Source organism: Zosterops lateralis (assembly GCF_965231275.1).
Source record: "Zosterops lateralis genome assembly, chromosome: 24".
NCBI lineage: Eukaryota > Metazoa > Chordata > Aves > Passeriformes > Zosteropidae > Zosterops > Zosterops lateralis.
Genome location: NC_139784.1, coordinates 6,807,800 through 6,820,783, shown reverse-complemented (window position 1 = coordinate 6,820,783; position 12,984 = coordinate 6,807,800). Strand labels below are relative to the sequence as shown.

Here is a 12,984-nt window from a genome sequence, read left to right as displayed (position 1 = left end):
GGATAGATAGTTTCCTCTTGAAATAGTATTTGCCTCCTAAGTGCACCAAGCAAGTCAACAACTTCCAAAGACAATTAAATCAACCACGTGTATTGAAATTTATGGTGCCAAGCCTGCTCTGTTTGCTTTGGAAGGTGTTTGTACAATGTCATTTATAAGGAATTCATCTAAAGCAAGCAGAGTTTTCGAGTTTTTTTTTTTCTATCCCCTCTCTCCAGTCTGAAATCTCAGATTTTCTCCTGCACCTGCATGCTCTGGGCTTGTACTTCACCATCTATAAATCTCATTTCTACATCGCTTTTAGCTCTGTGACTGGCTAAAGTAGGATTAAAAAAGCAAAACTGATCCAGTTATGCAATGCAGCCTGGCTCACCAAGGGATGCTGATTTAACAGACAATATCCCAGGCTCTTTGGGGTATCTCAGAATCATCTCTGGGTTTTCAGGAGCAGCGTCTGCCAGGACTCAGAATTCAAAGTGTGGATTTCTCCACATGTCTAAACAGACACACAGACAACATGTTTTACCCCAGAGAAGTTATCCAGCAAGAAAAAAAAAAATACGGGGAAATAAAAGAACAGGAAGTAATTCCAGGCAAGCAGCTTTGCAGCAGAGCTTTAATATTTCTAATCCCATCACTTTTTTTCTGCCCTGCTTTTTTCTGCCCAGCTTCAGGGGAACGCTCAGCAAGCTGGTAAAAGACATGGCACAGCATCATTTAGAAATGTTTCAAAGAGCAGACATGAATTTAAATAAAAATAATGTTGACTTGATGCCAAGACAAGAAATGTCAGTCACTAGCAAACGCCAGGGGCTGTGAGGTGTGAGATGTTTGGGGCACAGACCCAGAGCAAATCTTCTGTAGACAGAAAGCACAACCACTCCCTTCACTACAGAGCTCTGAAGTTCTTCAGAGAACATCAGACACTTGATTTTATTTGCAATGAATCCTCTGACACAGTAGAAATGGCTATGATGTCTTGGCACCTTAAACTGAAGACATTTGCATTGTAATGACAGTAAAGAATCTGTTTTTTTTTTTTTTCTTTTTAAACATATTCTCCCATAACCTTGTTGTACAATTTTTTTAAAAAAGGCATTTTAAGCTGCTGAAATAACCATTAACCACCATCAGAAACAGTTTTCCGCAGAGGAATTTTCCCTTTAGAACCAGTAAGTCAAACAAAAAAAACCAATTTTTGTCATTCTTAAGGACAATGACTCCAGGAAAGAGATTTCTTCTTGGATAAGGATGCACAAGAAGGGCTGTTTGTATCTGTGTGCCATGCCTGGCTCTGACCTAAAGGCACAAACATGAATTTCTTACCTGCTACTGAATTTGGCCGTGGCATAAGGTAAAGAGGAATTGACTGCACTGACTGGGACAGGACGGTCTCCAGGTTCCTCTCGGGGATTTTGTTGAGGCTGTAGGTGGAGGCTGACATGTTCTCGTCCACGCGGTACAGGCAGGAGTCCATGCTGGATTTCTGTGATTGCCACTGTTTCAGGTTTCCCCCAGATCCAAGTTCCTTACTGCTTTCTCCTCCGTATTTAGTACGTTCCACATTTTCAGAGTAACTCGTCAACGTAGCTTGACAAGAAGAAAGAAATTATAAACAAAATGAGTAACAAAGCAAGAATGGCTTGAACACACGCTGCTCGATGCTGAGCTGAGCCATGCAAGAGCCAAAAAATGATCATCATCATATTTTCCACATCCACATAAATCAGAGATTATGGATTTTAGTTTAATGATAGTGTTTATGCTTATGACTTCTAAAAGAACATTTAAGCTCTCATGTTTTGGCTCATACTGTTAAAAGCCATTTGTAATTACAAAGAATATTAAAAATTCTGTGCTGCATTGTATTCAAAACACCATTCCAGAAAGAACAGAAATTATTCAGGAGGAAACATTACCATGGCTCCTCACATCTTTCAATTGGCGTCAGAGTTTCTACCTTTCCATTTCCAGGAAATGTTTGCAAAAGTTTGCAAAGTCTGACACGGAGAAGCCTCCACTGACCTGCCTGAACAACCAGCTCCCATGGATGAGTTTGGTTCAGAAACTGAACCCCTTTCCCCATTTGACTGACAGGTTTTTTATTAAGCTTTAACTGCAATCCACTCATTTTCCCCTATAGTATTTCATTTTATCAGATGAGGATTGCAGCTATATTGACTTTCCTACTGGGAAGTGACCACACGCAATTGATCCAAAACATCCCCGAGTTCTCCCCATTTGTATCAGCCCCTGGCTGTAAATCCCTTTGGGCTGTTGACTTTCCTCTCATCTTTAGTCCCCAATATATCCATTCAAGGTCATAATCTCAGTCACTGAGACCAGGTCCCAACACTCCACACCAGCTTATCTGAGTGTGTTAGAGAAAAATACAATGGTTTGGGTTAGAAGGGACCTTACAGAGCATCCCGTCCCACCCCCTGCCACGGGCAGGGACCACCTTCCACTATCCCAAGTTGCTCCAAGACCCATCCCCAGCCTGGCCTTGGATACTCCCAGGAACAGGGCAGGAGCAACATGGGAGAGTGGAATTGAGAAGCCACAGCTGTTCTTTATCCATCCTAATGGACTCCACAACAGCTTCAGTCTTCACCCCTATTTCCATGGCTTGGTCACTGTTGGGCTCAGTATCTTTGCATCCCATCAAGAGTTCCAAAATTTAGTTACTTGCTAACGTGTTTTGAAATTTAATATCGACACGTGCATCTGCTAAGAACTGGTATTTATTTGTTGGCATTTATGCATAAGCTTGTTGTCAGGTAAATGTGTTTATGATTTAGGATATCTTCTTGTTTTTTCTTATTTTATTATTCGTATTTTCTTATTTAGGATAAGAAAATTAGTTTCGCACACTTTCGCTGTTCACACACTTCTCTTGCTCCCTCATAGTGTCTAAGAAATATGTTTGAAATGATTCTCTATTAAAAACTCCATTTCAAAAACTGGGTTTGCAGGGAAGGGCATGCCATGTTTTCTATTCACAGAAAAAAAAAACCACCCCATTGATCCATTAGAATCCATTAATTTTAAAAGCCCATCTCAGTATGTGTCTAATTAGTATTTGTAGAAACAAATCAGCAGCTGACATCAGTCATCTCCCAACACATCAAACCAAGGAAAAACAAAATAACCATGTGTCAAAATAAGTTTTCTCTAAGTGAAACAACAAAAAAAGAAAAAAGAGCTATTAAGTCTTCTGCCCCTTTTTCTAATCAACAATTTGTGTTCGTTTTAAACATAATTTTCTCTGGTTTACACTAAAGCTGTTTTATGCACAAACTCGTCATTGAATCAGGTATTTAGGATCGTTCCCTGTGGATTAATTTACCTGCTGAACAGCCCTGGATGATCTAAATGCTGAAGTGATGGCTCTATGGATTTAATCTCCTCTAGGAGCTATTATAAACCAAAATAATTTTAATTTTAGTTAAAAAGCAAAAAGTATCAGGTTAGCTGTGAGTCAGCAACGTGAACTGACACGTTGAGCACACACACCTCCAACAGTGTGACCCCCACAGCTGCTCAGACATCACACCTTCACAGTGACAACTGGAGAAAGCATAGTTCAGAAAGATAATTCCAGAAAATTTTCATTACCTAAGATGCAAACTGATATTCAGAGGAAAAAAAAAAAAAGCTGTGAACACCAAGGTGGCAGATAAATACGATGACAGTGCAAAGATTTGGGCAGCTCTGAAATGGTCAGGGAGTTGGATGAGGTGAACATTGTAGGTCTCTTCACACTGAAATATTCTAGTCTAGTCTAGTCTAGTCTATTCCATCCCATCTTATCCCATTCCTATTCCCTTCTTTCCCATTCCATTCCATTCCGACAGAATGAGAGGAAACAACCTCAAGTTGAACCAAGGAAGGTGAAGGTTGGATATTAAGGAAAATTTCTTCATTGAAAGGATGTTGAAGTCCTGGCTGTCCAGGCCAGCGATGGAGACACCATCCCTGGAAACACTAAAAAAACATGTGGATGTGGTACCTGGAGACAGTGCAAGGCAACTGGAATTAACTGGTCTTTAAAAGCCTCTTCCAACATAAACCACTCCATAATTCTGTGTTCTTAAACACAAGGACACCTCATTAATCAAAAGCTCAAAAAACCGCAACCTTTGAACTGACAGCACACTCCAAACTGGGAAGAGATAAACTGATGAACTCAAATCTATCAAAGAGCAGGAATTTTTGCCTTAAGCCATTTGCAGAGAGGCAAATCTTTCAATCCCATTCTCCAAAGGGCACAGATGGGACATGCTGGGGGTGCCAGGGCAGGAACCCACTGGCACACAAGAGGCTATGGGAGAACCCTTGAGGCTCTTCAACTGCTTAATCCAGACAAAAAAGCACAGCCCTGGTGAAAAAAAAAATCTTGCCCTGCTCCATCAGATCACCAACCACAGCGTGTTCTGGCAGCTGCTGGGAGCAAAGAAGACACTGCAGGGATTGAGAAGGATGGGACAGTCTGTGAGTCACACACAGAACAGGAGAAACCTGACAGGCACAAACAGCTGAGGTTCTCCATAGCACTGAAGTAATACCACAGGGACATAAATACAGACAAGTGTGCATATAGATCTATATATTTATAGATACATTGCTGGATCTCCAGTCTCCACTGGCGCAGTCTTACACTATTTAACGTGGACACAGACAGAATTAGAGGCACCCAGATCATCTGACTGCTGGAAAACACAGAATGAATGATATCCCCATGTGGAAAGCCCCATGGATGAGTGTGCAGGCAGTGTGGTGCCTGTCCACAATCCTGTCTGCAGCTTTTTCCTGGGATTTGCTGAATCTCTGTCCCCATGATCCCAACCCACCCACCTGCACCAGCTTCAAGCAGCTTTGCAGGCACGTGGAGGGAATGCACTCCAGAAGGGCTGAAATCACTTCACAATCCCACCCTGCTTTGAATACTCAAGGTTTACTCCTCTGTTTCCTCTGTCAAACTTTCTTTTGCCAGTGTGGCTTGTTCCCCTTGGAAAGAGAAGTTCTGATTTGAACTTTTTTGCAAATTACGTGGGTGAAATAGTTTTATTTCTTTGGGAAAATAACAGAGCTGTACCAAAGCAGCAGCCCCACCCCGTAAAACAGCACGTCAGGACAGACAGCATGATGTTTCTCAAGACAGTTTTGTGCATTTATAATTTTTGTATCACAAGTATTACTTCTCATTTAGTTGCAAGTTGGCCCATGCCCTGGGAGGTTTTCAACTGAAGTGTCCCTAGTCAAACGTGCAAAGGAATTTTTACCATTCCAACCAATTCTCCTCGAGACAAAGTGTGAAAAACATCAACCTTTACATTCACCTTCCAACTGTGACTGTGGGAGAAGAAGTTTTTCAAGGTCCCATGTGACAATGACCAATAGCCGTAAAATTAATTCCATGTAAAGATTCATAGTGACTCAAGTAAGAAACAGGGATTTTGTTCATTTAAAGAAATAACTGCAGCAAAGCAATGAGCTTTCATATGCTGCACTGCAACAAGCTACAAACTCAGCTTGAATTAACCTCATTTCATTTCAGCACCACTTGCCTCATTCCATTAGAGATGTCCCAGCTAACACATACAAAGTTGGCAAGGAGTGAAATAAATTTTTTACCCTAATCTACATAAGCCTCCATAAACTCAGCCACAGAAGGATACACCTAAATATAGCCACATCACCCCAGACCGCTCCAGCTGCCAAACAGAAAAAAAAATTTGGCAGGCAGAAAGTGTAAGTCCAAACCGTTCCCAAGGGTGGTCTGTATTTATGTGGCAGCCTCGGGCAGTCTGTGCCCCAACCTTGGCACACCTTTAGAACATTATTCTCTGCTGGACACCACCAGTGTGTGACTTCATGGCATTTCCATGCAAAAAAGACCCAAACCCCCCAAGGTCTGTCCTGATCAAGGCTTGAGACCAAAATCCACACCATTTCCTGGATGTTTAATTTCTATTTCAATAATGGTCTCAAATAAGAGGGAAAAAAAAAATTAAGATCACTGGCTTAATTGATATAAACAACCCCACAAATAGACAGAGATTAAGTAGGTAAAGCCACTTTTTCTGTGTCAGGCCTGAGGGTGTTATAAATCAGGGTGAGCACACAAAAGGTCTTAAAACGAAATGAAAAATACCTCGACAGTAGCATCACCTGACCCTAAATCCATTCTGTGCCAGATCTGAATTCCCTGCTGCACCAGCAGACAAACAGGATGAGGAATGGGATAAAGAATGGGATGACAAATGGGATGTTTGCCTTGCAGGGCTCTACACAGGCTAGAAATGCATGGTCTGGATAAAACAGCACTTGCAACAGAGTGAGACCCTCCCTGAGACCTCCTGAGCCCAACTCCCTGCAAACACTGCGAGACAGAACAGCCCAGCAAAGCTTCAGGTTAGAAACCGCAGCTTATTACTTGCAGAAACAAAGTAATTAATGTTGTAAAGAACAGTTCGCTATCATAAACATGAATGAAATCTTGTTAAAAAATGTCACCGAGATGAGACATTTTTCAGGACGCTCCTCTTTGGGGAATGAGCTGTTGAGACTCAAAAAAAAAAAAAGATCTGTAATTCTCACAAATGTTATTCATTATGAACAGAACATTTCATAATACCGATGAGAATGTCAGAATTCAAATGCTTTAACTGCAAGATCACAAAAATATTTAACCTGAGTTAAATTTATCTTGATGTGCTTTTTGAGCTGCTCTTTGTTCCCTTCTCAAAGCAGATAAAGCTGGAAACAAATCCATCTTGTTTCATTGTCAGCAGCATCTATTCTGCTTAGTAGCATCTATTTTGCTTAGCAGGCACTCAGGCAAATTTACTAACAAACCTTTTTTTAGCCCACAAACACATACATCTGTAGAAGGCAGCATCTTGATAAAAACTCAGGAATAAGAGGAAAAAAAATAGTTTAAAAAAAGAGTAACTGGAAGAAGCTACAGGCTAAGGACTACCGGGAAGGGATAGAGCTCCTTTATATGTTATTTTCCATCAAATAAGTCCACAAAAATCTAAGCCAAGACATCTGGTCCATACTGTACCAGACCTGTACACTTCACTGCAGCAGTGGGGCCAGAGGATTACGCTGCTCATTGCTTTCCCTTTTAAGCTGCTTTTCCCTCATACCTGTGTCCCTGCACAGGATGATTCCCCTGACAATTCAGCAGGGAGCAGAGTGCAGATCATCACAGGGAAAAAGTGTGGCCCCATTTCAACTTGGGGTGTATGAACAAACACACTTCTACAGGAAGCTGCCACATGGAAAACAGCCATTCCTTATAGAAGATTGCTGCTAATGACATAAAGTGCTGCTTGAACATCACTTGGATAAGCTTTATACAGTGGCAAGAAAAGTTTGCTGGTTATTTCAAAGGATTGCTAAGACTGGTGGAGGTCTTCCTGTATCCTGCTGCATTCCAGCAGGCAAAGCTTCCAAAAGCCCACACTGGAGGGGCTGTGAGGTGCAAAGTTCCCCCAGAGCAGCACATGATTCTTTGACCAGTTTTCTTTCCAGTAGCAGATTTTTTGAACATTAACAGTTGGCTGCTTCTACATAGTGAGAGCCAAAAAAAAAATCCTGGAAGCTATTCAGAGGTTACAGTCAGGTCAGGATTTTCACCAGCCATTCTGTTTTACATGGAAACGATTTCATGGCATCCAGGAGAAAGGGCTGACTTGCTCCCACCTCTCCTCTTGGCTCACCTTCTCCCCCAGTTCCCACTGCTTTGCTTTTCCAAATAAACAATATCTGAATTTGAAGATCTGGACCTTGTAATTTTTTGGTTTTTTTTTTTTTTAATCCTTTCAACCTTTGCTCAGCTCTTAGAACTGACTGACAGCTTGGGCAGAGGCAGGACCAACGCGGATCAAACATGAACTTGTACTCACTGTGATCCCTCCAGCCCAGCCCAGCTTTGGGGTTGGACACGGGAGAAGGTGCAGCTCTGATGGTGGGACATGATGAGCATGGAAGCGAGGGGGTGGGATCCTGCAGTGACTTTTCCCAGGATTCATTAACCTACTTTGGCACACAGCTCAGAATAGCTCACCCATTTGCATTTTAAGATCACGCAGGCAGAAGTGCTGCAAGGGTTGCTGTGGCATCCGAGAGCTGAACTAAGCCCAGATTCCCTGATCAGTCAAGCAAAATGTTAACCACTAGTGCAACTAACCTCCCTAAATTATCAACCTGCCTTTTTTTCTTTTTTTTTTTTTTTGTTTTTTAAACACTACATAAATTGTTGGCAAAATAAAATCTTCTGAAGCTGGGGAAATAATCAACCTAAAACACGTGGCAAAGACACCCAAGTGATGACCATCCTGTTTGATGTCATACAAACATTAATATTTTCCCATTGTGCCTGCACAGTTACTGAACTGCACAGAATTAATCTGTGTATGTTATTTTCTCCAGATTCTTTACACCTGCAACCCACAGATCACTCAAATGAAAAACCTGCTACAGCATCTACAGAAATTCACTGGAATTTGTGATAATTTAATTCAGCTCCTGCCCAAGGCTTTCTCTTGCACCATTTAAGCAAGTTCCAAAAGTAAACTAATTGATGCAAATTTATCAACCTCATACATCCCAATTTTTTTTACTATGTAGTTTTACCTATGTGGAATGGAAGATGGAGGGGTACAGATCACCTTGGCCACTTGCAGTATTAACCTGAATAATGCAAAACCATCCCCCTAAATAGCAAACACAGATAAATGTTATCTAAATAAGAGTACTGCATCCAGCTCTGGGGTCCCCAAGGGACATGAAACAGCTGTGTTTAAGTTGAATAGTTCATGCTTTGTTACCCCTTATTCTTCCTGTTATTAAGACCAAATGGCAGTTACCTGTCAATCTTATTGTTTACATGGCACCTGCTCCTGCCAGTCAACCAGAGACCTCTCCCAGTGTCTGGAAGCTTCTAAGAAGAGTCCTGGGTGATTGGCTGGAGCCAGGGTTTCCCCCTCCTACAAGTTAAATTCTGTACCCTGAATTCCTGTCATTGGTCCCCATGCTCTGCTGTCCCACGTGTTCTTTTTCCCCCTTTAAAAACTGAACCCTTCAGGCGCTCAAGGTCTCTCCGTCTCTCCTGCTCTCCATCTCTCAATCCTGGAGCCTCGGCCCTGGGCTTGGAATAAAACCTCAGTTGCTGTTTCATCGGAGGGTCCCGTCTCTCATTTCATCTGCGCCTCAGCAGTGACTCTGTTTCACTGACTCAGAGACCCCCAAGTTGCGGCGGTGCCGGGGCTGGCCGGAGCCAGCGACACCGGGAAAACCACAGCAGTCCAAGGCCAGGCTGGACTTGGAGCGACCTGGGAGAGTGGAAGGTGTCTCCGCTCATGGCAGGAGGGTGGAATGGGATGATCTTTAAGATCCCTTCCAACTGAAACCATCCTGGGGTTCTCTGACTATAAACCAACCCTTGTTAGACCAGCCCAGCGCACCAGGGCTCAGCCAGCAGCAGTGACGAGGAAGAGGAGGAGGAGGAAGAAGAGGAGCATGGCCTGGCACTCACCAATGATGCCACTGTCTCTGCTCTCCAGCGTGGACGTGGGGCTGGTGACGGCCCCATAGGTGCAGTCCTTGGCCGTGACGCTGGTGCTGACGGGCGGCAGGGTGGAGCAGGGGCTGCTGGCGGGCGGCGAGGCCGTGCTGCTGGTCAGCGTGGAGCAGGGGCTGATGCGCTGCGTCACCGCCGAGCTCTGCAAAACGGGCAAGAGCAGCAACACATCACTCACCACTGCAAAGGCGAAAAGTCTTTCTATAGCTCACACTTGAGGATTTTGCTTTGTCTGGTCAGGCTGAAAAGTGCTGTATGGTTTGAAATGAAAATATCTGCTAGGCTACCTGTGGCAGACACTGGGCTCATTTTCTCCTTCCTGCTTCAGAGATTCCAGCTTCCATGTTCAACAGAAGCCACGGGAAACATAAATAGTGGTATTTATCAAAAGCCTGATTCCATACTTGATCAGGAGTTTTGATTGTTTTGTTAGTATCGAACTGAAAGCTTCAAAGAAAAAAAGCCCAAATAAGCAAAAACCGTGACATATAAAGGTAAACCCCGTGCCTCTGCTGAAGTGGAGAGCACTGGGGAGGGAAGCACACAGTGTGATCTCACCTTTACTTACAGCTACAATCACGACATCCCGGAAACCCTACAAAGACCTCTGGGCCATTTCCATCTGCTCAGAATCCTTGAGGGGCTGCCATTTTTATTTTGCTCTATAAATGCTTCCTCTATTCCAGGAAAACAACAGAGATCCCTTATCCAGATACCAGATGGCCCTTTTCTGCCCAGGCATGATTTCCCCACCAGATGAAGTTTAAACAAACCCTCAATAATATAGAAAATAAAGCAGTACAAAGAAGATGCTGTTTTAAAAGTGATTTTTGGTAAGACTCTATAGGGTACTGTGCCCAAGGAACCTGGAGGAGTTTATCCATCTGATACAGGGAGACGTATTTACTAAAAATCCAAAATCATTCCTGAATACAATTTGATGTGTGACAGAGCCCTTGTTTTAACCACAGGCTACTGGATACAGAAAGTCCCCTGATAAAAGGTTCTCCCTGCTGAAGACAAACCCTCGAGCAGGGAACAAAACTGCTATCCAGGGCCAAGGGGGCTGGCAGGCACAGGTGGCTTCTTGTGTACTCAACACACCAACTTCATCACTCTTACACCACACTTCAGAGCATTTTTATTTTTTATTTATTTTTTTTTTTAATAAACAGGCAATTTCAACACTTTCCTTGCACAAGACTGAGCAACAGAACAGGCACCCACTCACAGGGTGGGCACTGGAGAGCCACACCTCAGGAGGGTCAGTCCATTGCCCCCCGAGGATGGGCAGTAAATAAGCATTAAAAAGTGTGAGTTTCAGCACTTGAATTCATCTTTAGTGCTCTGCAGAGGGAGGTGACTCCACATTCCCCTGGCCCAGGGGACACTGCAGTGCACAGCCAGTTCTCCTGCACTGCTGCCTCTGCCTGAAGCTGGGCTCAGCAAGCAGCACTTGACTCACTGTACCATGAGCCTGGTCCCAATTAAGGAACAGCAGAGGTTCATTCCTCATCTGGAATTTGGTCAAATGAGATTTCTTTTATTCTGTGTGAGCCATCCCCATGTAATTGTGTGGCTTTGTATCCCCTTCTTAGAAAGCATCATACCTGCAAACTGCATAACAGGCTTGATATGTAATTTTTTTCCCTCCTCCCTATTCCGTATTTGAAATTTAAAAACTGTCTGGGAAGGACTTTTTTGAAACCGAACATGGTGTTTTATACAAGGAAGCAGCTACCACATGAAGCTACCAGGATAAAACCTAACTTTGTCCAAACATCCCCGTGGGGTTTTGTGAAAATCCTTACTCTGAGTGTAACTGCCCCGGTGCTGGAGGCAGCACAGAGCATCCCTGGCAGGGGGGGACAGGGGTAGCCCCTTGGCCACCCCACAGCTCTGCTCTCATCCCAGAGGGAGCTGAATCGATCTCAGCCTAATTACAGAATATCCCCAACATGGATCAGTGCATCAGCAAAGCAGGGACACAGCGCCAATGTCACAGCTCTTTGTGTATTAACACAGACATCCCAAAACAGCAGAAAATGAACTGTGAGTGTTTCCATGTTCATTTATTATCTCCCTGTGGTATCCATCAGGGTCGGTCTCTTCTTCCAAGCAACGTGCAATAGGATAAGGGGAAATTGCCTGAGGCTGGGATGGGAGGTTCAGGTTGGATAACAGGGAAAATTTCTTTGCTGACAAGAGTGGTCAGGCCTCGGAATGGGCTACCCAAGGCAGTGGTGGAGTCGCCATCCCTGGAAACAATCAAACAACAGGCACTTTGTGATATGGTTCAGTGACATGGTTGGATTCAGTCAAAGGTTGGACTTGATGATCTTGAAGGTCTTTTCCAACCCTGATGATCCAGTGATTCTGAAATACCCACAGTGTACGTGGTGGCTGCCGACACATGGTCGTTCCTCTTGAAGTACCTGGGACAAGCAAAGCAATGCTCTCCTGTCTCCATCCAATTTAAACTGCCACTGGTAAATCCCACGTATTGTTATTTTCCATTCTTTCACATTCTAGGCACTTACCAGTACCTCTCCTTTTTCCCCACTGCCTTCTGGGAACTGTAGGCAAGCTGACTGCTCTGGTGATTTTGGCTCTCTGAAAATTCTGGTTGCACACATTTATTACATCACCTGTCGTGTCCTTTCTCTCTCCATGAACCTTTTCCATCTCCTCACACTGCAAGTTTTTCAGATGTCTAAATACACTACTGATTTTCTAAAATCTGCTTTTAATTTTATAAAATTTATTTCCAGCTCATTCGTTGTAGTGGCCAAATTAAAAACTACTCGTGTGTGTCATATTCAGTGAAAATATTCCATTATTTTCTTCCTTTTAAAACTGATGAGGTTTAATATTATTCATAATACAACCTAACAGGGGGCTCTTTTTGGCTTGTGCCACACAGATGTTTTCACTGAGCTATCCATCACAGTGGGACTATCTACTGATTTTTGCCAATCTCAAACTAACAGCATCTAAAAATTCCATCGGTTTACATATGGGATCTTCCAGAATGTAAAGCTTTATTACTATTATAAATTCCTTATGGTGGAGTTTTTCTGTGTCTTTTTTTTTTTTTTTAACTGTCACTTAAAACGAATCCCCACTGAAACTTATCTCAGTACAAAATAACATCCACTAACTTTAAAACACAGAAATCATTGCACTTTAAAAGCAAATTAAAATTCAATGCAAGGATGGTACACTCATCTTCCCTCCAGCTGATAAAACTATTGTTTCATGAAATGCCAGAAGTGATAGAAGTTCCTTTATTTGCTGTGTTATCAATGCAGCTCCTGAAGAACAAGCTCCTTGCAAGTGGAAATTATGAAATAACACAGTATATCACTTGGCATTGATTGACATGTTTT

General features: G+C 43.0%; 1 protein-coding gene across 1 annotated transcript in view; it reads right to left on the bottom strand.

The window, feature by feature from the left end:
- TANC2 (tetratricopeptide repeat, ankyrin repeat and coiled-coil containing 2) overlaps positions 1 to 12,984 on the bottom strand; it is a 124,549-nt gene that overhangs the window by 58,625 nt on the left and 52,940 nt on the right. Inside the window, exons 6-7 of the mRNA XM_083877449.1 lie at positions 9,551 to 9,737; positions 1,327 to 1,590 (exon numbers count right to left, since the gene is read on the bottom strand). Coding sequence (XP_083733575.1) covers positions 1,327 to 1,590; positions 9,551 to 9,737 — 451 coding nt within the window. The remainder of the gene's footprint in view (positions 1 to 1,326; positions 1,591 to 9,550; positions 9,738 to 12,984) is intronic.